Below are 25,454 nucleotides of genomic sequence, written 5' to 3'. Positions count from 1 at the left end.
ACAGGGCATTAAGTAACCTAGTGGAAAGTGTCCCTGCCCATGGACGGTTGGAACTAGATGATCTTTAAGGTGCCTCCCAACCCAAACCTTTCTATGATTCTATGTTTCAACAGCCTCACAGCCCTCAGGCTGGCTAACCAAACCCTAACCTTACAAGGACAGTTCAGCTGGGAACATTCAACATGTTCAAGATACTCATATCCCAGCCTGGATTTCCCCAGACTCCACACTACAACTCTGCAGCACACACCTGATGATGCAGATCATCTTCCTTCCTGATAGTTCCAAAGCTCTCCACATATTAGGGGTCCAAAAACTCACATGGATGGGGTGAACACAGAAAACTCTACACAATCTCCAGTCCTTCTCAAGGCACTGGAACAGCAGGGCCCTGGGGAAGAAATGCCTGACTTTAAATGGAAAGATGGGGTTGGGACCCCACCTCATGTCCCACCAAGCACCACTAAAACCAAAACAAACCAGGCAGCCCCATAAGTCGTAAGAATTAAAGGCACGATTCCGCCTTTCTAACGATGCTTTTACAGAAACCATTCCACTGTAAAACTTTATGATTTGAATCTTTATAGCTGCCAGCAGAGCACATGTTCACTGCCTTAAATTATAACTTAATCTCAACAGAATTTGTGCTTTCCAGCACTCTGTGGGTAGAGTGAAAGATGAGAGGCAGAGCTTCATGCCTCCTGCCCACCTGCCTCCTTGGACACGACCTCCAGAGGTGCCCTGTGCTGGGGTGCAGCCCCCAGGCCAGCTCCCATGTGGAGATACTCTACAGCACAGGTCCTTAAGCAGCACCTTTCAGCACAGAGATAGAGATGCCCACAGGACATTGTTATGGTGTTGTTTATTACCATGATTGCTAAAGCACTAAAATGAAGGAATGTGGATATCAATAAAAACAGTAAAGGAGACAGAGGAGATATGACAGTAGCATCCCAGATATGCTTTGTGGGACCAGTGCATCCTCCTCAGCAGCATCACACACACCAACCCCAGTGGAAAGCACTTGGGGCAGTGAGGAACCCCCCACTTATTCAAAGGGTAGAAAAGGACCAGATCTGCAAGAGATGCTGTGACAGAACTGGTTTACAGCAGTCCTCCAAAGGACACCTCCTTCCAGGGGATGGTCTGCCCACTAACACAGCTCTGCTCTCTGCAGCAGAGGTACTGCTGCCAAGACCCTGCTTAGGCTACAGTAAAGCAGAGCATCCCCCTGTGGTCTCTGACCTGCTTTCCCTCCACAAACACCTTGCTCAAGAAGAGCATGCTGGTTGATTTTGATGGACTTTTTAAAACCTTGCTGCATATATCAAGAAGCAGAAGTTGCACTGGTAGCAATACACAGCAGTGTGCAAATGTGAGTTGCAAGTATATAATGCAATCCTGGAAGAAGCCCATGCCTTGTGACCATGTTTGCACATATCAAGATGGCAGCAGAGGAAAAAAATGCTGGAAGAAAACTGCCAGCTATCCATAGCAAAGAGTGCTCCAGTTTGGTGGGGGAATTGGGAACATATTTTTTTAAATTCATTCTCATATTCAGCAACAAGGAAAAGACCAGTCAATCAATATAACAGTAAAAGTTTTAACACAGCTAACCTTTAGACACTAAACAATGTCATACAAAACTAAAGCAAACTGCATGAAATCCCAGTTAGGTGTCAAAATCACCCTGGGTCAGCCAGGCTAAGAAAACAGAGATAACAGAGATAACAGACTGAAGCATCCTGCCATACTGAGCCCTGTAGTTTTCTCTGCTGAGATGTTGGTATCTATGAATGAGTGGTCCTCCTCAGGCAGCCACAAACAGCCTGTTGATGTTTGTGAGTTCTTTGGACAAGTGACCCAACTAGATGGTTGAGGTCACTGTACTCCTGCAGCTCCTAGACTTGAAAGATAAAAGGGCTTTCTAGTTGTGCTCCCTGCTTCCAATTCCTGTACAGTTTGTTCATACCTTTCCCCTTCGCATCTCCTTTCCTTTTCTTCTGGCAGGGGGAACTGCTTTTTCCCTTCCTCTGGTTGACCATGTGCTGATAAACTTACATGGAACCATTTTCACTGCCAGCTGCTGATCCTGCACTTTAACCTGCTGTGTCTCTTGCTCATCTCTACAAGCCACCAGGCTACCTCAGAACTGAGGTCACACAGAAACTGAAGTGCCCTTCTGAGAGAACATGTGATGCTCCACACCTTGTGTCTGCCAAACAGTGGGAACCTGATACCTGGACAGTCACAAAATCATGCACAAGTAGAAGGATGAACATGAGATTATCTCTTTCTTCCTGTCCAAAACAGAAACAGCTAAATTTAATGCATTCCTGAAATAATTCTGCTTCATTTGCTCCTGAAACTTAGCAGTGCTCCCCACTGACTAGGCAGTCTAGTGCACTGATCTGTCACCTCCATGGTAGAACATAACAGCTGACAGAAGGGATTCAGTTTAGGCTCATAATTTCAAGCCTTATCTGCAGTTGGAACATCTTCCTACTCCTCAACCTGCAATGCCCACATGCCACACAATCTTAAATGAGGGTGGATTTCTTTTCCATTCTCCCAAGGAGAGACCAGCCTGACCACCCTCACCACCTTTGTTTTAGGCAGGCTACAGCTGAAATGGGTATCAAGAAGAAGAAGAAGTAAGAAAGCAAACAGCCCTCCATTTTCTGCAAGATTACCAAGAATTTAGGAACAAACCTTTTAATTTCTTTTTTCCCTTACTCTAATATTCTCTTTTTTTTTTCTAGGAAAAGGGGGTGTGGATCTCCTGTAGGCAGGATAAGAGAGTGCTCTTGGGGAGCTGAAGTTTGTCAGTTCAAACTGGACATGTAGTACCTGGCAGACCTCACCTTTGACAGAGCCACATGTGACTAAGAGCTTCCCTTTGATGCTTTCTCCTCTGGATCTTTTAGGCTGCAGTCCAGTAACTTTCCTTCTTTAAAGGAAGGCTGAGGAGATTTTGTTTCCTGACTTTTGAAGAGCTTTTCCTCTTCTTTCTTTGATCTGTGTAGTGAATTTGATCTCCCAGAAGAGCAGGATGAGTGTGTCTCCTGGCAGCCCGGTTCCGGACAGTCAGGATTTGATTCATCGATTCGTTTATTTTTATTTGGCTTTTGTGTTTGGCAAGCTGAATACAGGGCTCTTATCCTTAGGTCCAAGAGAAGGAAGGTGCTTCCCTGAACCTGGCTGAGTCTGTACTTTCCAGGCTGTGGGCTGGATGCCAGCACATCTCTCGAGATACTTCCACTGTCTGCTCAAGAATGCAAGGAAAGAAGCTCATCTCTCCCTCCTGCTCCATCATGAGACTAGACATCTAAACAGAGTGTGCTGATAAGATATTCGAGTCCTCCCCTGCAGGGAGCACTTCAATTTCCAGCTTGTTTTGTGGCAGGTTCTGGACAGGCTTCTGCTGACCTTTCATGCTCCCCGCTGGCCTGGCAGCCAGAGGAGGGATGACAAGGGGACCTCGCCTTCCTGAGGACTGAAATGAGGCTGTAACTCCTCAAACCCATCCTACTGAAGTATGAGAGGAACTCTTTGTAGGTCTTTATCTCAGTGACAGCCCTTCTGGGACTCCTGCATCAGTCTGAATGCTTCTTCCAAACAGCCATGCATGGTAAATCCCACAGCAAATCTCTTCCAAGCCTTCTGGCAGCTTTCCCTCCCAAAAGGAGGAGACCCAGGTCCTGCTGTGCCCAGACCAGCTCCTGACTGGAAGTTTAGAAGACCTGTTCTAGCTGGACACCAAATATTTTGGGAGAAATAACCATTCAGAAGAGATGCTCTGAGGTGAGGTGACCCAGGAGAACAGACCTGGGGTGTCAGAGGAGCCCACTGGCAGAGCATCCTCAGCTGTGTGAATACTTGAGCCAGCTTGGGGCAATTCCTGCTCCCAGGCTGCTGGGAATCCAGCCTGCAGCCCAGCTCACAGCTTCAACCTGTCATTGGAATCATCTCATGGCTGCACTGAGATTAGGAACAAAATGAATGTTTTTGTGGGTATTATTGAAGTTTTCAAGCCTCCTCTCCTGACTGATTGGTGCCAGAGATGGGATAAGGACAGGAGTCCCTCACTTCCAGCCCCAAGATGGACAGCAATGCTGTATATTCAATAAATAACTGGGGTATTTACTCAAATGAATGACTCTGAGCCTGCTCCAAGGAGTTAATTTAGTGCTAACTGACTGGATGAAAATGAAAAGGTCTCATTTTACATTAAGAATGATCACCTGACAGTTTTACTGAATATATTATGACAGGATTTATATGGCTATATAATTTTAGGGTATATTTGGAAGATTATTATCCTGATTTAAATAAACATGATCTCAAGAAAATCAACAGAGAGTCAGGAACTTTTCACACAAGAAGAAAGGCAAGAAACTGGCTCGGAAATTAACCTCAAATATTTTACCTTGTGCCTTCTACCAGACACTGCTTTGTAAACAGTGGGATCCCACAGTTCATAGGAAGTGGCAAAAATCCACCAAAAGTTCTGCTAACTCACACATAACTAATGAGTATGGCACAAACTTCTCACTCCAAATGTCTCGTCTTTGCACCAGGAAGGGAGCAGCAAGGGAACCTGGCAGATTGTGTGGGCTGGAGGGAGGAGGAGGTGGATGGAGGCAGGAAGGAGAGGCCTGGGTGTCAAAAGTGCCCCTTAAAAAAAAGTGTTGCTTAAAGAGCCTTCTGCAAGGAAAAAGAAAATAAAAGGGAGGAATCAAAAGCAAATATATTGTTGACTTTGGGAAGGGCATCACTTTCACGTGTCTTACTTTCCAGGAGATGCTCCCATTCTCTGAACACAAACGGGGCACAAAGGAGACTTTCAGGAACTTTTGCCTCTCATGCTCAGGGGCAGCTGGCAGGCTCTGGGCTTCTGCCCCACACAAGAGCAGCCCTGAGATGAGGCTCAAATATGCCCCATTGCACATCACCTATGGGATGGAGAAAACACTGCAGCACATGCCTATGGCATTCCCAGGCCTTCAGTACATCAGCCCTGCAGCTGGCATCAGGGCAAAACCAAACCCATGCAGGTAGGAGCTACTTTCCATGTGCTCATCTCCCTTCCAGCTTCCACAGGCAGTGGATGCTTACATGGGGAACCTTAGTGCAAATAAGTGCCAAGGACACAACCAGCTGCCTCTTTCAGCCTCCCCAGGTCCTGAATCCCTTCTCATCCTGTGTCTCTAAGTGTAATTGTATACAAGAAAAATCCTCTCCAGGCTTGTTCTGTTTTACAGACTGCCTGATGGGATTATCTTTCCTGTCATTTTGAAGCTTGTATAAGCATGTGACTTACACCACTCAAGCTAAATCACACTCAAGACGTTCTGTCTGTCTAAATTGTTTTCAGGATCAAGTAATTTATTTACAGATCATGTTATTTATTTAGGAAAAAATGAATTTAAAACCAGAATTTTAAAACAAATGTAAGACAGAGGTAATGAGGACATTGCAGTCAAGTACCAATATCCTGTGGAGCAGGTAAGTGCCAAACAGCAATGATCTTGAATACTGAAAACTGCACTCTCTGGTCTCAGACCACACAAAGAAAAGGCAACTTATTTGGTCAGGCACAGACTTGCTGGGAGGTAACACTCACTTAGAGACTACAGTGATGATAGGCAGCCCAGACACATCCAAGACAGGTAGATCGATTATTCCTGTAGCAGTAACCTTGGGGAAATATTTGTCTGTCATAACCCCAAAGCAGATCAACTAACATTTAGGGACTAATCTGATGCCCAGTCCAGTCAGTGCAAATTTTTACATTTATTTACTTCCATGGCTGCTGGATCAGACCTTTTGGGACTGCAAAATATCATACAAGCTTCTCTTTCCACTGGAAGAGCTATAAATGTGCAAAGAGCTGAAGTCAGGAACAGCCAGGTGGAATTTGGCTGTGGGTTTATTAAGTAACAGAAACATCTCCCGAAGCTGAAGAGTGTCAGTGCCCAGACGAGGGTCAGGGGCACACACAGGCTCCTTCAAGCACCTGCTCCATGCACAGTGAGTTCATAATTCCTATGGGAATGCCTCTAGAAGCAAGTCAGGTATGGGGGCAGATCTCCACCCTGGGAAACTGGTGGCGGTCCCAGGGGTCGCTTGGTCACCACCCCACACCTAAGGGCAGGGATGCTTTTCAAAGAGCAACCAGATGAGGCCAAAGTCCACATGCATTTTCTCCAGTACAGTCTGAAGCCCAGAGCTGACTTTCTAGCGTTTATTCTTGATTTTAAGTGGTTGTTAAAAAAAAAAAAAAAAAAAAAAGAAAGGCTCATCAAGAAGGGGACTGTGTGCTTTAAAGTGCTTCAGCAGGCTCTCAGAGTCCACTTATTTTTGAGTGAAGATGGATACCTCAAGAGGTTCTCCTCACCAGTAAATAATTCATAAAAGACAAACAAGCCCAGGTCTGTTTGAATTAGAACAAAATATTTCTTTAGAAAAGTGAAGTGATTAAGCACAGGAGGAGCTGGAGATGACAGCTGGTGTCTGCAGCTCCGGATGAGTCACCTTCACTCGCCAAGGCCCCTCTCTCCGGGAAGTGCTGCTGCTTTTTTCTTAACCCTTTGAGATTCCCAGGAATGATTTGTCACCGGGGTTATTAGCATTTCTCCCTTGATATCGACAGCTTGTCTTTCCTTCTTCTAACCGGTGAGTGATTTCTTCACACGCTCACCAAATATAGCCAAATCACCATGGTAAACTTATCGACAGAATCATATTAACAGCTGCTGAGCATTTACAGGGCTGTAAGTTATACAGAAAAAAGAAGGAAGAAAAACACACATGGAAATAAACCAACTCTGATCAGCAGTGACAAGCATTTATTTAGGAGCCACTTGATGGAAATATTTTTTATGTTTTAATTGCTAATTACAGGCTACTCCAGAAGGGTAGCTTTGGCCAAAATTATCCTTTAAGCTGGAGCATTAAGCCAGAAGTGAGCACACCCTATGTGGATATATCTTAGGACATCAGGACAACAGGATTTATTTTTAAAGTGCTGTCCTTGTTTAAATCAAGCCTGAAATTTGCCAGTCAAAGTTGCATCGCTCCTGACTTACCAGGCAAGGACCTCTTAAGTGTGAAGTCTTAAGGTAAGAGCTGAAAACACATTATATAAAGGCCTTTTCAAATCATTAGCTGAGGATGCTCTGATCCTCTTGCATACTGGGCATCACAAAAGGGCCCAAAGGGGCCATCAGGGAGTGGGCAGCAGCTAGCAGCATCCTTGCTTCCCCACTGTGCAGCAGAGCATAACCCCTCTGCCTGCTCTAAGTCAGACTGGACCCAGAGGGAGAAAACAGCTGGTTTTCTGCTCCTCTTTCTCTGCATGTTCAGGACACTCTCAGCATCCCCTCCCTATCAGCCCCCACATTTGGAGGTATATTTTTATTAGGGACACATATATATAACACATATATAACAGGTATGTGGATGATTCTCACTACTTACTTTGAGGCATCTAAGTTCCAAGATTGTTTCTGAACAGGTGTTTTCAACCCTTTGGGATTCTCGCAAATTTCTCAGGAGATAAAGCTTTCAATTCCAAACAGCTGGCACCTGGTGGGAGCTACTGATGAGAAATCAGCATCCCTAAAGCATCACCCAGCACAGGACACAGGACCTGCTCTACTCCCAGAAGAGCCACCCACTTGCACTGGTGCTCACAAACATAAAACTGACTAAGCAAAGTGCAGAGACCTACAGTGAACTCACTTTCAATAAATTTAGATGTAGAATAAAAAGGCTGCTCTAGCCAGGCCCTCAAACAACCCATCTGGGCCATGAACCTTTGACCACAAGGGAGAAAGGAAAAGATGAAGCATTTCTGCTGCTTGGGGACATCCATAGTTGGTACATCAGGCAGTTCACCAAGGTTCTTGCAAGAGTTTATATCTAATAGCTGCTACTTCAGGGTTTCTGAGGGCTGGCGTTAGAAAGCTGAATTCCATGGGAGCTGTACTCAACTGAGTGGCTTCCTCCTGTTGAAGGCAGAAATGGGATGGGGCCTGGGCACTACTGGCAGTGCAAATACATTTGCTGAGATCCCAAAGTTGGCTGTGCTGACTCACCTGGCTCACTCCTCTGCAGCATCTCCTAATCTTGTTAGAGGTCCAAGGGAGACAGCCTTGCAGGTAACAGCTTCCCATACCCTCCTTGTGCCAACCCAGAGAAGGGCACATGGAGGCTCAGGTATGGTTTGCTGGCTAGCAAAGCAGGGACAGCAAGATGGGGAAGGAATGGCCATCATCTGAGACACAGAGACAAGAAGTCACCCCCAAGAAAAGTGCTTATTCTAATCATACTCACTTTCTTCTGGCATTTTTCAAGTCAAATTGGGAGTGTGAACCAAAGTAACTTCTCCTGCCTCTGCTGCTCACCCTTCTTCCCTGCTCTAGAAAAAGCACAGACCAGACTACAAACTGAAAGCCCACAAAGTATTACTGCAAAACCTTTCTTTAAAATTTAGATGTAAACGGTGGCTTAGTCTTCAATTTCTTCCCTTCAGCCACCTTCCCCATTCAGCTCCCTACCCTCACACACACCCTTTCCTTCCCCAAACTCCTTTGTTCAACAGAACAAAAAAAAAAAAAAAAAAAAAAAAAAAAAGAGAGAGAAAAGAAAAAATAGAAAAGCACCCCCAGAAAAATGGTGCTATCTCACCCCATCTGTCCTTAATTTCCCTCCCAGATTCACTTCTTTGCTCTTTAAACCCTCTTTTAAAGCAGCCCAGCCACCAGACAGTGGGACTGCAGAAGGATCACAAGCCAGGCATTGGAATGGTTGGACCCAGCCTCACTGGGACCTGCACTGCTTAGGAATGGGATGGAGGAACAGGGCAGCATCACCACTTCCAATCCCTCCAGCTTGACCTCTGTACCATGAAGCTGCTCTTTTGGGCCCTCCATTCCCAGACAGCAGCTTTCTGGACCCAAGAAAGAATGGAACCATCCTGCTTTAATTGAGTTCTCTTTTTTTCAAGAGTTGTCAGGCACTGTAGGCTCTCTAAGACCTCTGCCCCAGCACTTCAGCAAGTTTCTCTTTCACTCTGTTAAGTCAGTGGGTGGGTTAGGGGTGCAGAGCTACACCTGCTGCCTCTGGAGGGCCACGTCCCCTCTGTCCTGCTGCAGTGGGTACAGAACCCCTGAGGGTTCTCTGTCAGCTCAGTCATGCTCCTCACTGATGTCCTGCAGTGTCCAGACCCAGGCTGTCTTGGAGTTGGAGCTCCCACACCCACTGGGAGCAGGACTGGTGGGATTTCAAGGACTTGCAATTGGTCAGAGCCAGATCTGCCTGTGCACTGGGGAAGCACCATAGCATCATCCAAATGTGTCACCTCCAGCATGTCCCAGCTTCCAGGGAAGGAAGTACCAGATCATCTAAATCCAAAACATCATGGATTTGTATTCAGGCAGATTAACCTACCCTGAGGAGGGTGAGGGGATATGAAGCATTTAAAAGGTGACCCAAAGGGAAAAACTGAGCCATGCTGGGCCGTGACATAAGTATCTCCAGTTGCTGGATTCAGGCTGCCAACAAAAGACTTCCTCAATAAGGAGCCCTTCCTCTTCCTCCTCCCACCAGAGCAGGGAGTGGGTGCCTGGCACCTCAAGAGCCATGACTGATCTGTGAGATGTGATAGTGCTACTGTGAGAAGGAAAGTTAGAAGCAGCTTCTATTACCAGAAGAAATCTCCATCAACTTCCACAAGAAGCAAACTGAAGAACGAGTGAGGCTCTCGCTCTGGCCCCTGCAGAGCTGGGATCACAGGAGTTACTCACAGGACTTCTTTGAGCCTCTTTACATCACTCAGGGAAATACAGTACCTGGCAGTGTGAGCTCAGAATAGAGGAAGCAGAAGCTCGCTGAAAATACAGATGCTAAAAGCTGTTCAGGCAGGCAGAGCCAAGTCTCATTCTTCATGTAAGAGAGCTCCCTCTAGGTCAAACACTCGGGTATTTCAGAGCCATCGCTCGTTTGGGATCCCATGCTCGGACCTGATACCTTTCTCTGGAGATGTGCCCGTCAGTCAGAAAGCCCAGAGGCACCCCAGAAAATCTGTCGTTTGCTTTCCCCTCGCAATATTGCCTTCCTGCTGCGGGCATTGGCCACCCGTGCTATGTGTGTGACAAACACATGTGTGTGACATGTGCCCTGCGTGTGCCCAGAGCCACCAGTCCTCAGAACTTCACCCACCAGAGCAGCTCTGACCCCTGCATGTATTTAAAGCACATTGAGATGTGGCACTTGGGGACATACTTTAGTGGCAGATGTGGCACTGCTGAGTAAATTGTTGGACTCGAGGATCTTACAGGTCTTTTCCAACCTAAGTGATTCTGTGACTCCACGATCCTGCTATGTTCAGCTGGAGCACACCAGGGAAGGAGCCAACCCGTAATTTCTCCAGCCCCAAACCCAATCTTTACCCTCCTTTGAAACACTGATGAATTATTCCACAAACTGATGAGCAAGGGGAGTTCAGAAGAGGCTTTCAAATTCACAGAGCTAGAAAAATCGGATGGAAAAGACTTAGTGCTGGAAAATGCTGGACCGTTCCCCGCAGTGGGATCCCAGGAGCTTTGCACAAACTAGTTTTAAGCCTTGAAGTCTTTAATACAACTTCCTGTTTTATTTTTCTTTTACCTAGACTGGTATTTACTAATAAATATGCAGCTGGCTGTATAGAGAACAGCAGGTAGCTCCCATTTACAGCTGTATATAACTGACTGCAGCATTCAACACCCTCACTCTGCTATGCAGTATAATACTCACAATAAAACACACACCGTATTTGCAACTCTGTTCATGCTACTATTCTGGTACGTGACACACATTAAGAAACATATTCAGAACATAGAAAAGAATTTACCATTTACATAAAAAAGATGCACTGGGATTTTCAATAAGTTCCAGCATAATACAGTATCATTTTTATATCTTGTCTGCTCCCTTGGTCTTGCTGATTTAATACATTTTTTTCTCTTTATAACCAGAAATCTATAGGTTGTATATGGATTTTCTTAAACCTAATATATGGTGTCAGTGTGTATTTATAAAACTTTACCATAGAAATGTAACAATTGTCAGAGTGACTTAATCCAAGGGCCATCCAGGCCAATATCCTGTCTGCAGCAGTTTTTGCCATTAATATGGATTAGGCAGACAATACAGTTTACTACAACCTAGTTTTAAAACCCTGTTAGTGATAATACTACTGCCGTGTGTATAAATGGTTATAGAGCACAGAGTGCAGAGAAATAGCATCATCCCTACAGGGCAGGGAGGGAAACTGAGGCAGGGGATATGGGGATTATTTTCACATGCATAAAGAGATATTATATTTATATATACATAAAACTTGATGGGGATTATATATGACAAGGAGCTGTCTGGAGCCCTAGATAGCAGCACCACCCACTCCAGCCCTTGCATCCCACCATGTGTCCCTGGCTGCACCAAAGGAAGGGCCACAAGCCTGGGGGATGTTGCCCTGGGAAGAGTTAATGGTGCAGGTCTCAAATCCAAGCGCTGCAGGTGTCTGCTTTTAATTCTTTGCTGCTCTTCTCCCAAACAGCCCAAGGATTTCCACCCTCCCTCTTTCTCCTTTACAAATGAGTGTTTAACATAAGAAGAGAGGCAAGAGGAGCCAGGGCAGCCCTTTCTAGGCAACCTGAGCAGGCGGGAAAAGGCAGCTGGCTGGAGCCCAGTGAGAGAGCAGGGACCATGGGAAGAGCCTTCTCACATCTGGTTAAGTACTGCTAAACCCTCCGACGAGCTGCCTAATTATTACAACACTTCTGCCGAAAAATTAATGTGCTTGGCCGTCTGCACTGGGGCAGAAAGGGTAGGAAAGCAGCTGTCAGGATGCAGGCAGCGATGGGAGCACCAAGGAAAGAGGTTTGCAGCACAAGAGCACAAGAGAAGGGCAGGGAAGCTCTGCCTGCAGGGACCCTGCTGGGGAAACAGCCTTGTCCCTGCTTCTTTTTGCTGCATGGCCCCCAGGAGAGGACAGTGCCAACAGAGTTGTTAATCTAGCAACAACAGCCCTTGTAAAGAGCTCAACAGTGATGCCCTGCCTACCAAAATCGGCAGAACAGCCTGCCAGCAACCCAAAACATAGATAATCATCCCAAGGACCCAACAGCAGGGCCAGGAACGAGACCCAGGACACTGAGGTCCCGTCTGGCTGGCCTCTGCTCGCTTTTCCTTCTTGCTGAGCCCTCATTTCTGTAACTTCCAGAAAATTCAAGAGTGGCATTTTATTTCTGATGGTTTCTATAAGAGCTGTAGGTACAGTAGCACATTCATATGCACATCCCTATTCACTTGTCTCTGCCACAACCGGTTAAAAAAAGGCTGCAGAGAAGACAGCAGGGTTCTGCCCCCCCAGCTCAGCCATCTCTGTGTCAGGTTAGTGGGTAAGCCTCTTTCTGCTACAGCTGTGCTGGGATTAATCTCTCTCCCTAGACAAAAAGGTGGGCTTATTTCCCAAGAGGTGTCCAAGTACACCCAGAGAGCTCAGCGAAAGCAGCAGCCTGCTGGGTGCCTTTTACCCACAGACATTTGATGAAATTAATGACACACAAGTAAGTATAAAGGCTAAGACAAATAGAACTGGCAACAACTTGAACCTTTGGCCTGTCCTTTGAAAGTCTCTGGCAAGTCTCAAATCTTCTTGATCTGCTCACTAAAAGGATGACTGTCCCACAATTATTTTCCAAGCATTTGTTGGCAAGTTGTAGGAGGAAAAAGGCATTTCACTGAAGCTGTTAGTACAAAAGCTCAACTCCAGCCAGGGGCTGGACTCCACTTCAAATTATAATATTTTAAGTACCTGAAAATAAATATTTTGTCAGCTGCTGAGAATTAAGAAGTAGCTTCGACCTTTCAGAGAGGGGAACCCTGCAGAGAGCGGCGAGGCTCAGAGAGTTAGCTGCAAAACAAGCTCTGCCTGAGCCATTCAACCTGTCTAGAGCACACACAGCCTCCCCTCCCGTACTCCCAGCTCCCCGCAAGCTGCCCAGAGCCTCTGGGGCACGACAGGCTATCCTGCACCCAGCAGCTCCTTCCTAGCCAGGAAATGTGCTGACAAAAGGGACTGGAGCAGCACTTTGCTATAAATTGGGTGCCACAATTAAACTGAGCATCCTCGAGATGGCAACAGCAGAGTGACCAGTCCACTCCCCTGCTGCTCCCTGGTGCTGTTGTGTCATACTGTACCACTCACAGACCTAGGAATTTTGTCCACAAGGATTAAAAATACTGACTTTTGTTTTGTAAAATCTGACTGTGACCAAGCCCCTGGGGAGATATACCCACCACCCTGTCACCCCATCGCCTCTCAGACCTCTGAGCCACAGTGAGCGCTATTTGTACTCCAGCAACAGCAAAGGGAACCCACACAAAGCAGGAGATCTCTGTTTTTCCAGCAGAGCTCAAGGAGTTAAATCCCTCTCCCTTCCCCCCCATCTTTCTGCCTTTGGCCTTTAGATCAGCCCTGGTTGCCAATGAGGACTCATCGAAACACCACCAGGCTGGGCCTGTCAGGAAGGAAACCAGCGCGTCCAGAGTTTTGTTGTTCTAAAGACTTTTTTTAAAATTTTATTTTACTGCTCAGGAAGGAAGCCAGAGCTTGCGCTTCACTCCAAGAATGTTGATTACTCATCCTTCCCTGCATTATTTCTTTTATCTCTCACTTTTATCTACCTTACTCCAAATTTTTACCCCAAATTCTTTCTCTACTATTCCTAGACACTGATTTCAGCTGTTCATCCAAGTTGCATTAAAAAAAAAATATTTGGCAACTGTTTCCTCAGAAAAAAAATCCTATTTGTCATGTTTATTAAACAAGCCTCCATCCCTCCCCCTACGCAGCCTTTTCAATCCAGGCACCACGGTTATGACCACTGCTCGAGGATCTGGGCACTACAAAACATGACCACAACCACCCTCAGCTGGAGAATATCATAATCCCTGCTTTAGAGACAGACACTGAGAAATTACTCTGCTTGTCCAAGGTCAATAGAGTCCAGAGCACAAGCACAACCTGTGCTCAGAGCTTTGCCCAGGCAGCCCTTCCCTCTTCCTGCTCCGCATGGCTGCGAGGATTAGGCACGCACAGCTCTGCCAATAACTGTGTCCTTCATCTTCAACACCCCCCACCAGTCAGGCTAGAAACGAGCAACACAAGTAAGAGAATAGGTATGTGACGAGTTGATGACACATTTCCTTAGGTGCAGAAAAATGTGGGTCCTGGATCACCCAAGTGTCAGTGAGCCACCTGAGTACATAGCAGAGGGACTATCAGCAAGTGGTGTCTAACTGCCTTCTCCTCCCAGCCTCTGCAAAATCCATCACACCACCCGGGGGTTTCCTTTTCTTCTCTGCCCAGGTGCAGCTAACAAGCCAGACACAACTGGCAACATCTGGGAGAACACACACACAGATGTTTCTCATTGACACCGTAACCTTCCCCAGCCTCCACCAGCACGTGCCCACGCCCCGGGGTGGGCGCCCAGGTGGGAGACACACATTGGGTCCCCACAGTGTTCCCAAAGAGATGCCCAAAGGGGAAGCTTTTGGGTTTTTTTAGCTTGAGTTTCTTTCTTCCTTGAGATGTGCCACAAACCTGGGGGCTGATCCGGGTAACACCATACACAGCTTCCCCAGGCTCCTACACCCACAACATCTCTGTTACACGCCAGTGAAGCCAGTGCAAGTTCTCTCTGCCCAGCTCTGTCTTGCTCTAATACAATCCTCCCCTGTTTCCACAGTTAACTCATTGTTTTCATTTTAAGAGGGGAAAATAACGAGATGGTGGGAACATTACTTCTGGCTAACGGAGACAGAGATCTGCAGACTTTCATAGCTTACTTTTTCCAGTATATCCTAGTCCTGATCCAAATATCATCATACTTATTTCAGTCCTGGACCAAATGTGGGACTGGACACAACACATTGGCCAAATTAAGACAGAAATAACTTGTAGCATTTTTTTACTTCACACTCTCTCTAACACCTCTTGCTGACATTAAATTTCTGGTCTGCAGATGCCCTGCTCCCCGCACTACTGAATGTCCCAGCGCCTTCAACACAGCTTCCCTGAACACATTAGTCCCAAATCTGCAGTGAAGGCAGGCTGCCCATCACCTCCCCCCTTCCAAAATCAAAACAGCTCTTTGAGAGCAACACTTTTGTGCACAAACCTAAATATGCAGAAAGGAAGGAGCAGCACAGACGGCAGCAGCCAGTCCCGAGGAGCAGAGCTGGCAGGAGCAATGCCAGCTGTCCTGTACAGGCTGCATGCTGAGCAAAGTGCAAATCTGAGGGCAAAGAAGCAGGGCTGTAAGAATTTGACTGCCCATTCTCCCCTTCTCTCCTCTAAGGGGCACCTCCTGATGTATGAATCCACTCAGGCTGGCAACTTTTTGATTGTAACCATTAAGTTCCTCTGCTCCTTTTCAGCACAGGGTTATCCAGGTCACTGATTGCTCCTTCATCTCCCCAGCAAAAAAAAAAAAAAAAAAAAAAAAAGCATCAGTGGTCAAGCTGCCTCCTCAGGGAAGCTGAAGACAAGGGCTCAGGAGGTAAAAGCTGTCACCCTGGCTGAGGACTTTGCTAGAGGCTTATCTCCCATCTATAGTGCTGGAAATATGAAGTGAGGCTGGTTTGCAATCAGAAGAATAAACAAGGGAAGAAAATGAGCTTCTGCAGCCCCCTCGATGGTGCTGTGGAGTTTGGATCCCTGTGACCTGCACTGATATCCAGCTCCCAGGCTTTCCACCTATCCACAGCCATGGGGAGATGGCCCTTGTGGGATTGCCCACGCTGCAAACACTGACAGGAGACAAGGCTCCCTCCAGCCTGCACAGGCCAAAGGTTGGGCTGGGAGCGGGGCAGCTCTGCTGTGGCACGGCCAGGCCCCCTGATAAGAGGTGCAGCACCCAGGGTGTCACTCACCCTCCTGCTGTCTCACTCACAAACACTCTCACATCACCTCCTGAATCCCATGGGAGCTCACCTGGTGCCTCCAGTAAGGAATTTTGTGGAGCATCCCCCCAAACAGGACTGACTCCTAAAGAAATCTTCAATATTGAAAGTCAGGTTGGAGAACAAGGCAGAGCTGTGATCTGTGCTGGGTCTCTTCCCATCCCTGATCTCTTCTCATCCCTGCACAACTGCCAAAGCAGGCTCTCTGCAATGAGGGATGATTATCCTATGCCTCCTGATAGCGAGGGATGCTACAGGACAGACCATTTCACATTCTAAATGGCTTTGCAAGTTGTTTCCTAAAGCGCAGAAAAACAATAGAAAAATCAGATTAAAAGGCTGAGCCATTTTAAATTAAAAATACCTAAATTTAAATCAAAGTCCCAAAAATCCCAGTAGGAAGAAATGGGTCCTTCAGGGCAGTGCCCTTTCACTTGTTGCTCTGTTTACAAAACCAATTGCTTTTGGGGAGGCTGTCACAGGGAGCCTTCACCCCAGCTGCTCTTCCCAGTGCTTTCTGATTTAGTTTCCATACAAGTGCCAGGAAGCATCCACCTGCCTCCCAAAGAGCAAGCCCATGCTTGGGGAGCCAGCCCTGCCAGGCAGCCCAGCTGGATGTGTCCTGCCAGCCTCCCCCTGCCCAGGGCTGTGGCACTGCACACTGAGAAAGCCCAGGTAAGCTAAGGACTGCACCTGAGAAAAGCTCATGTGCAGAAGCTCTTGGGGCCTTCTAAATTGAAAACATCATGTGGTTACTCTGGCAAGATATAGTTAAGATTCAGTGCTGTTGGGGGATACCAAGGACACAGTTTCCAGCTCTTGCTTTTAGGGGTATCCGGAGACACTTGGTGCCTTCCTTTTCCTACTTCAGAGCAGCCCAGGATTCACAAGAAAAAGCACAAAACACATTCTTGCTCTGCAGTTCAGTGAGAAAGCTGAAATCTGAAGTTAGCAAGAAATGGATGTTCTAAAGCAATACTGATTAGAAACTGTGTCCCGAGTGAGGAAAAATGCGATGGAAGTGTCCCACACCTGAACTCCACAAGCAGTTTTGCTCTCAGCAAGACTCCCTCCCATGTTATCTGTGTTTAGGACAATAAATCTCTCCTTGCTTTGCTCCTCCTCAGCATTGTTTTTCCCCCTCTTCTGTTGCTCAGGCCACTGCTGCAATTCAAGACACCAAATGAGAGAAGAAAGTGATGGCTAAGAAGAACTCTCAGATTATCACGACCACCCTCATGTTTTTAAAGGACAGAACAAAGATGAAATGGACAGATACAGATAGCACCAAACCCAGCAGTACTTTTTCAGCCGGAGCTTTCCTTGACTTGAGGGCTGGGTCAATCTGGCCAGCAAATACCCAATACCTGACACAACAGCAGGAAAATAATTCAGTTGTAAAAAAACCTGAATTTGTGGTGATGAATTTGTCCCAAATTCTGTCACCTGTGAGTTTCTATACTCAGACCAGCAAAGCCAAGCAGGCAAACAGTGATGTTGCATGGAAGGGGAGAAAGAGGCATATACAGCTTACATGTGTAAATTTACAAAGATGCACGTGCCCTTTTCCAGATGATGCTGAAATTTAATCCTATATTAAATTTCCCAAATAGAAATCCATTATTTCTGAAGAATTTCAATTGCTCTGCATAGCTGAAAAATGTCCTCAAAAGTCCCCAAATCTGCTATTCCACCCTGAAGAAGAGAGGTGAAACATTCACAGGCTATCAGGCACATTGACATGATAGAAGACCACCAATGACATGAACCAGAGGATAAAAATCATCCCAATTTGCTATCAATGGCTGCTTTTCTTGGAATACGGTATTAAAAGAAAACAACTTCATTCCCACTATGAATTTGCATTAGAAATCCATAATAAAAAATAAAGCTTAATATTATACAAATGGGTACAGTTCTCTATAGTGCTCTTGATGCAGATTAAGGTTAGACAGATTTTAGATGACAGTTATTTACCTCAGTCTAGCACCATGTATGCACAAAAAGAATTTATTTTATAGCTGCAGATATTAGCCAGAAAAAAGAGATGAGAGGAAATCTTACAGTCTCACGTAAAATATAATTATGTCTGTTTTCTACTCCTTGGAAGGCAAACAAAGAGAAAAAAATGAATCTGCTGCTAGCATTTAATGGGACTTGTCTAAATGATATCAAACAAATAACAACCAGCAGCAATTCACTAACACCTTCACTTCTATTTTTTTCATTGGGGAATTCCAGAAACATTAAGACCTTGTTGCCTTGAACACTTTCAGTCCTACAGAGCAGGATTAGGCCCGTGCCTGAGTATGCCTCTTTCTTTCAAGACCTTCAAAATATCAAGGAAAGGAAAATAAATCACAGAGGCACTAATGCTTATTCTCTCCCTCCTGAAATGTTCACCTTCCCCCCTGCTTCTCCCCATTCCTTATGCAATCACCACCAATCAACCAGGAAACTGTTGCTAACTCTCGAATTTTTGCAAGTTAGCAAGTAAAATAATAAAACAATGTTTTAACTGTCAGAGATCCTGGCTCGCAAAGTGCACTTTGGTCATTTCCTTTAATAACTGTAGTTTAGCAGTAATGATTTATAATAGTTCATAATATTCTACTAACTGTACTATATTAATAATACTAATACTTTGCCCTTGCCTAGCGCCTTCTGTCAGAGGATACCAAGGCGGCACGCTCGGCGGTGAGGGAGGCATCGCTGCTCCGCGCTGGGGATCGGGGAACCGCGACTCCCAGGCATGCCCGGGGTCAGGATTCCCGATCCCAGCCCAGCACGGCAGCCGCCGAGTCTGCCCGCGCTCCTCCTGCCGCAGCCCTCTGACAGCGGCCCGGCCTGATCGATGGGGCTGGGGATTTCATGTGATTCATTCCTTCTCGAAAAGCGAGGTTTGGACAGTGGTTTGCAGGCCGTGGTTTTGATGGGAAATGCTGAGAAAGGTGGGGGGGGGGGGTTTCCCTGCAATTGTACAGTAAGTACCCTCCTGCCAGCATCCAGGCGCGCAGGGCAAAAGGGGAGCGATAAATGTTTGCTGCGTCCGTGCCCATCTCTCCAGCAGGAGATGGATAAATATAACATTTCTGTGTTGCTCAGCACTCCGAAGACAGCGGCTACACCAGCTCCTGGGGAGTCCAAAAAGGAAGAGAGGGGGCACGAGGCATCTCTGGCATGGCAGAGATGACATGAAGGCCGGCCGGATGGCACCGGCTGCACGGGGAAACATTTTGGAGGAGAAAACAGCCCCAGCCCTCCCCCTCAAACGATCAATTAAAAGCCATCCTTCTGCCGAGAGCGGGCGAGGACAGCAAATGAGGGCTGCGAGGAGCAGCGCCCGGCCGGGGTCTGCATGACAATTGATGGGAAGGGGAGGCAGCCCTATCCCTCCTCTCACCATGGTGATTAGGCATTCCGAGTGCGCCAGATAGCCCCAAATAACAGAAAGAGAAATATAAACTGGAGACCGGCAGATCCAAGGGAGGCCAGATGGCCCCGCAGCCGGCAGGGGCTGCTCCCATCCAGCCCTTCCCCACTTTTAACTGTTCAAACATTTCTTTATCCCGACAAGACAATTAAGCCGAACAGCACGGAAAGGAGTCTCGGCAACAGTTTGCAGAAGGAGAGGGAAGGCTGCTGCCAGAAAAGCAGGAAAAGGAGGTGATTGCTGTGTGCTCTAAGACCTCCATGCGGCACACTTTCCTCCACAAGGATGGTGTGTATTTGGTGGAGCAACAGGGATGGATGCATGGCCGTCATCCCTGCTACTGCCCATCTGCCTGCCCAGCCCTTCCAAAATTCCACTGTTGCTTCTTCACTCCTACATCACGCAGGGCACTGCACAACAGAAAGAAACATTCCACTCGATTTAGTTCATTATTTCACAAGCAGAGTTGAACTTGCAATTTCCCATGATCATGGCTGAATATGATTTAGCCACAAAGCATAACTTCACATTAGACCCCAAATTTTAGCAGCCTTGAGAGCGGTGCATCCCAGAGGGAAGAGTTGTGAGCAATGGATGTGTGGACATGTGCATTCCCCCTCCAATCCGTTGTTCCTCCGCAAAAAACCAAAACCTTCTTCCCTCCAGCACATGTACATAGACACACACAGCTCTCTACATAGGTCATAACACAAATCCCAGCACGGGTCTGAGCAGGTGGGTGACTGCACAGACAGCCCCTGATCTGATTTCCAAAGCACCACATTATTCAGGAATTCATGCTGTGGTCATCATGGCCATGATGTCCGTCACCTGAAGTGCAATTTACATTTGATCAATAACAAACCAGTTGTTTCAAAAGGAAAACTAACTCCATGCTAGAGATGTTCTTTAAAACCCCAAAGTGTAACAAAGAGCTCACGAATACATCACACAACTTCTCCTGCAGACATGAAATCAGTTGCAGCACAAACTGTGTCCAAGGTGAAATATGATTATCAAAAATAATAATAATCGAAATAATGTTAATATAATCACTTCTACTACCCTCAGCAGACCCAAGGGACGAGCAAGGACCCAGCCTGCTCCCAGCTCAAATGTTCATCTCCTGGGCACAGCCGGAGCTGGGCAAGGGCCACCAGCAGGAGCAGGGAAACTGAGACTTGGAGAGCCAGGCTCTGGCCAGAGGATGGAAACTGAATCAGTGGCCAGGATGTAGAAGATCACCTTCACAGCACTAGTCACAGACAACACGTGATGGAGACCAAGCAGCAGGCAGTAATGGGAAACCATCTCCTGTGGTCCCAGGGAGGCTGGGGCACAGCCCTGCAGGGAGGTCTCTGCTCTGACGAGGTCCAGCCCTTTGCCAGGAGGTCCCACTTTGGCACCAACCTCTGCCTGCCACTTTGTGGGAAAGCAATGCCACAGGAACTGGGTACTATGACTGAAGGACACTGAGACAGGTTTCATTAGAAATAAAAAAAACAGGAGTTTTTTTTCCTTCTGATTTTAAAATAGGGCTATAGATCTCTTTTGCAGAAAGGAACATGGCATTTATTTCCAGTCCTTCTAGGAATCTCAATTATTGCACGCTTATTAAAGCAAACCCATAAAATATGTCTTCCAGTGCCTTTAACACATGCTTTACAAGAAGCTCCTAAACTCTAACAAATGGCATTATTTTTCTCAGTAAGCACCTAAGGGAATGGGCCCATCCAGTACAAGGTATGTCTGCTTATCCCTGGAAAGGCTCCACTTTTCCACATGTTCCCTGTATACTCTATCCCTCTGGATGTCCTGAATACTCACATTTTACAGCAAGAGACAACTTACCTAAATGCAGACATCTCAGCCCAATTTGCTGATTAACAGAGAGTGCAGTCCCACCCAAAAGCACCCCAAAGGTGTTGTCCCTTTGTGGGATGCAGGCTATGGGTCCAAGCACCATCCTGCTCTAAAAGTAAGGAAAGGTTTATGCAAAGGGCTGAGCAACCTCTACTGCATGAATATCTCTCTTATGGGGCCAGGTGCCAATCTGGAGTACTCTGGAACATATCACAAATAATTTTACTGAATTCTGCTAATTTCTTCCACCGGTGAAAGCAGGCTGAGACTTTCCTGCCATGCTGCAGAGGACTAAATAAGCACCTTCCAAACACTCCTTGATGTGCAATTGTCTCACTTTGATCCTTGTTTTCTTGCAAAGCCTTCCAAGTAAAAACCTATTTTTCAGGGAAATTAAAACTCAGTGATTGCATTTTTATTAAAAAAAAAGGGGGGGGGGGAAGGGAATTTCTCTAGAAAATCACCATTTAAGCTATGAGGTGAAACAAGTATTTTAATGATCTATTCAAGAAAGGCTCCCATACAGTGGAACTGAAGACCACACAGGGCAATCATAGTAATTCAGCTTCCATGTAACACAAACCCTTTCAGCAATCTGAAAAATACACCAAAACAGTGAAGCTCTGCAAACCTGAAAAACACCCATTAGACATGGGAAGGTGTTGCTGATCTAAGAAAATTTTACAATTTTTCCTTGCAGTCATAGAAAAGCCTAATTACATTTTTACCTTGAAGCTACAGCCACCTACCTGCTCCATAAAGAGCACAAGTAGGCAGATTTTACAGAGGGTTATATGTAACAGTGACACAAGGAATCCACAAAACTCCTCAGAAAGAACAAACCCCTAAAGTACACATTTCTACGGAAGATTCAAAAATGTATCTGCAAATGCTAATGCAAAAGAGGATCACCATTCTATCTGCAAACTGCGATCCCTCAAATTCTTCACTTCTGGAGTTCCTCTTTTCTGATGGCCAGCATCAAAGACCATTAGGATCCTCTAAAAGCTCCACAACTTGCTCTCAGCCTTCAGCAAACACACCCATACGTGTGTATGCACACACCAAATAAACTCGCTGTCTTAATGGAGAGAAGTTTCCATCGTGGGGTATCTATGTGTGATGGGAATATGATACAGAGCCAACAGACGTATCTAGTGTACATCATCCTGGTAATTACAGAAAAATTTTAGTGTAGATGAAGTATCAGGGGCGTTGCATTTGCTCTACTCTACCGTGCAGAAAAGCATCTTAAAGAAATTTAACATGCTAACAAAATACAACAAAACACCTTCCACTTCTGCCCAAGTTTCCCAAGCTGCCCGCAAAGTTTTTATTCCACTTCCTCTGCCACGGCCCTGGCAGCAGCACTGGCACTCGGTGTCAGCCTGTGCCTGTGTCAGTGCAAAGCCCCGTCAGCTCCCAGCAGGAGCGGACCCGCGCTCGGCACGCGCTCTTGGCAAGGGCGAGGCACGGCGATGGATGCGGGTGCGTCTGTCTGTCCGCAGCTGTGCTCCATGTGGTCTAATTCATTTAGCAGATTTACTTCTTTAAATGGGGTATCTGACAGGATTTTGCCAGCAAGATCCATAGCAGCTGATGTGCTCTAAATTCATTTAGCCAGCGGACCCTCTCCTCGGCCGCTATCTCTCGGAGTACTCTTTGAGCAAGCTGAATTTTCCCAGCCAGGTTATATCGATAAGAGAAAGAGCATCAACAAAGATGTCTCTAAGCCTTGCCATCTCACCTGCCTCCCCCATGGATAATTATATTACCAGCTTCCACACATCCACACGCGCTCCCACCTACAGCCACCTTTCCTACAGACCCAAAAGGAGGGAGAGGAGATTCTGAACAATGAAAGGAGCTCACACCACAAAAAGTAGCACGGTCGGGGGTGGATCAGAAGGAGAAGGGGGAGAGACACAAGAGATCACACCGGTACTGCAAGAAATACACAGCTCCTGCCATCAGTGGGAATTGTCCTACCCTCGCAAATGCCGACAATAAAAGACACACTTGCAGCATATTTCAAAACCAAAGAGCGATGGATTTAAAAGGCAGGTTGATTTTATGATGACTTTTATTGAAAAGGTACGCTGGGTTTAGGCAGATGTCTTTTAGCGCCGGTAAGTTAGCACAGTGCCTAATTCAAGGAGACAGCCTGAGGAAGCAGCGCCGACAGGGGAGAGAGAGCCACAATGTCTCTATTACTCTCCTTGGTATCATAAAGGGGAGAAGAAAAATCACATCTGAAAGGGAGAGGAAGCAACAGAGCAGCAGGTTTTTGTTTAAAAGAAAAAAGTAATAATACAAACAACAACAATAATAAAATTGTTTTCTATTAATAAAATTCAACAGAACAAAGGAGCCCATGTGAAAAGCAAACCACTCACTCCTTGATTACATGTCTGGGTTTACAGGAAAACTCTAATCATAAGTTAGTGCTCTTCCTTGGGGTACCACGCTCTGTTGACCCCAGACCACTCCCCATCGTGGGTCACCTGCCAGCTCTGCAAATCTGGAAGACTGCCCTTCATTAAGACAGCTCTGCCCCTCTGTGTGGGCAGCTCCACAAGGGACAAAGTGATGGGGGAACAGGGAGTTACAGTCATGAACAAGTGGACCGGGTTCCTTCAGTCCAATAATTGGCCTGCGAAAGAGCATATCACCTTTCAATGGGCACGAAAATGGGGGAAATACTCAGAGAAGGCAAGTGATGCAACAACTTACTGAATTGTAAAAACAATTTGTATTTGTCTTAAAGAAGGAGATCAGTGGCCAACAATATTCTAAAGTTAACCAGAGGAAAAGGTAATTTTGTCCTAAGCTGAGGCATGAATTGTGACGATTGGTAATGCATTTGCTCTAAAAATGGTGTTCATGAAGAAAAGGTCAGAAAGAAACATCTGAAGAAGAAGGGGGAACATGCTTGCTGCAAGATCTGGAAAAGTTCCTAGCTACACATTCCAGCTGCATCCCTGTTTACACTTATACATGTACCAGCACCTATGGCCTCACACTGGTGCATGGACAGCTTTCTGCAAGGTCAACATCACCTCTCCAGCGATGTGCTGGAAGGTGAGTTTCCTTCAAGAGCACTTCACCTTAAAATCTGTCAATATCCTTTTGGAAGAACAAGGCAATACTGCCTGGCTGAGCTCAGCAGGCAGGAAAGGCTGCTTTGCCTCAGCCTCCAGCAAGTCTCATGCACTGCAGGGCAATCACCTGTTGCGTATCTCAACAAGGCACAATTAAAGAACCACCAAGTCAACAGAGGTACTTACATCTGTCACTTCGGTCTTCGGGACTGGATGAGGTCTCACGGTCAGAAATGAGGCCAGAAACAGCAAATATCTTCTTCCCTGTATCGTCAACTTTGAGGGAGCCAGGGGAGCTGGAGGGGAGCTGCGTGCCAAACTCGTACTCCTTCCCATCGGTGTCCGAGAAGCGCAGATGGGGTGAGTCGGTGTCGTGGCAGTTCTTCAGGCGCTTGGCCGGCGTAAAGGCCGACTGGTAGCTCTCCCGGTCTTCAGTGGACGCAAAGGGGCGGAAAGCGCCGACGCCGCTGTGGTTCAACATACTGATCGGGGTGCAGTCCAGGTTGGGGGGTGCAAACTGGGGGTGAAGGTGAAGCAAGGATGGAGGAAAGTCACGGTTCGCAAATGCCCCCGGCACCCCGCCTTGGCGGTGATACATGGAGGCAAAAGTATATGAGCCATTGGTAAAGGGAATGTGCACGTCCTTATCTGCTGACACAGGGACCCCAAAAGGCCTCGGCTGCTGGCAGGGGATGGAAGCATCGCGGCTGGCTTCGGCAGTGGAGGCGAGAACCATCAGTGCTGGGGAGGCCAGTGGGTTGGGGAGATAGGGTGAGTTCTCCATCTTGAATGCTGCCCGGTGTAAGTCCATCGGAGACTCTTTCCTCAGCAGGATCACAAGCAGAACGATCTTCCCCGGAAGGAAAGCAGAGCGATGCCTAGGAATGGAGCGGGGAAAATTACTGGAGCATCATCACCCTTTGAACGCTGCAAGGAAACAGAAAGGGAAAGAAAACACAACCAATTAGGTTTCTGCGCTCATTTCTCCGGGATGCTCCAGCAGCAGAGTGGCCACATGTGTTACAAGCCACCGGCCG

General features: G+C 46.7%; 1 protein-coding gene across 3 annotated transcripts in view; it reads right to left on the bottom strand.

The window, feature by feature from the left end:
* RNF220 (ring finger protein 220) overlaps window positions 1-25,228 on the bottom strand; it is a 209,003-nt gene extending 183,775 nt beyond the window's left edge. For all 3 annotated transcript variants that reach the window (XM_058030483.1, XM_058030484.1, XM_058030485.1), the window contains exon 1: window positions 24,604-25,228. In XM_058030483.1, the coding sequence (XP_057886466.1) occupies window positions 24,604-25,228 (625 nt within the window). The remainder of the gene's footprint in view (window positions 1-24,603) is intronic.
* Between the last annotated feature and the right edge of the window lie 226 nt (window positions 25,229-25,454).

Source organism: Melospiza georgiana, chromosome 9, assembly GCF_028018845.1.
Source record: "Melospiza georgiana isolate bMelGeo1 chromosome 9, bMelGeo1.pri, whole genome shotgun sequence".
Taxonomy (NCBI): domain Eukaryota; kingdom Metazoa; phylum Chordata; class Aves; order Passeriformes; family Passerellidae; genus Melospiza; species Melospiza georgiana.
Note: the sequence above shows the minus strand (reverse complement) of the source record. Positions and strands in the feature narration are given on the sequence as shown.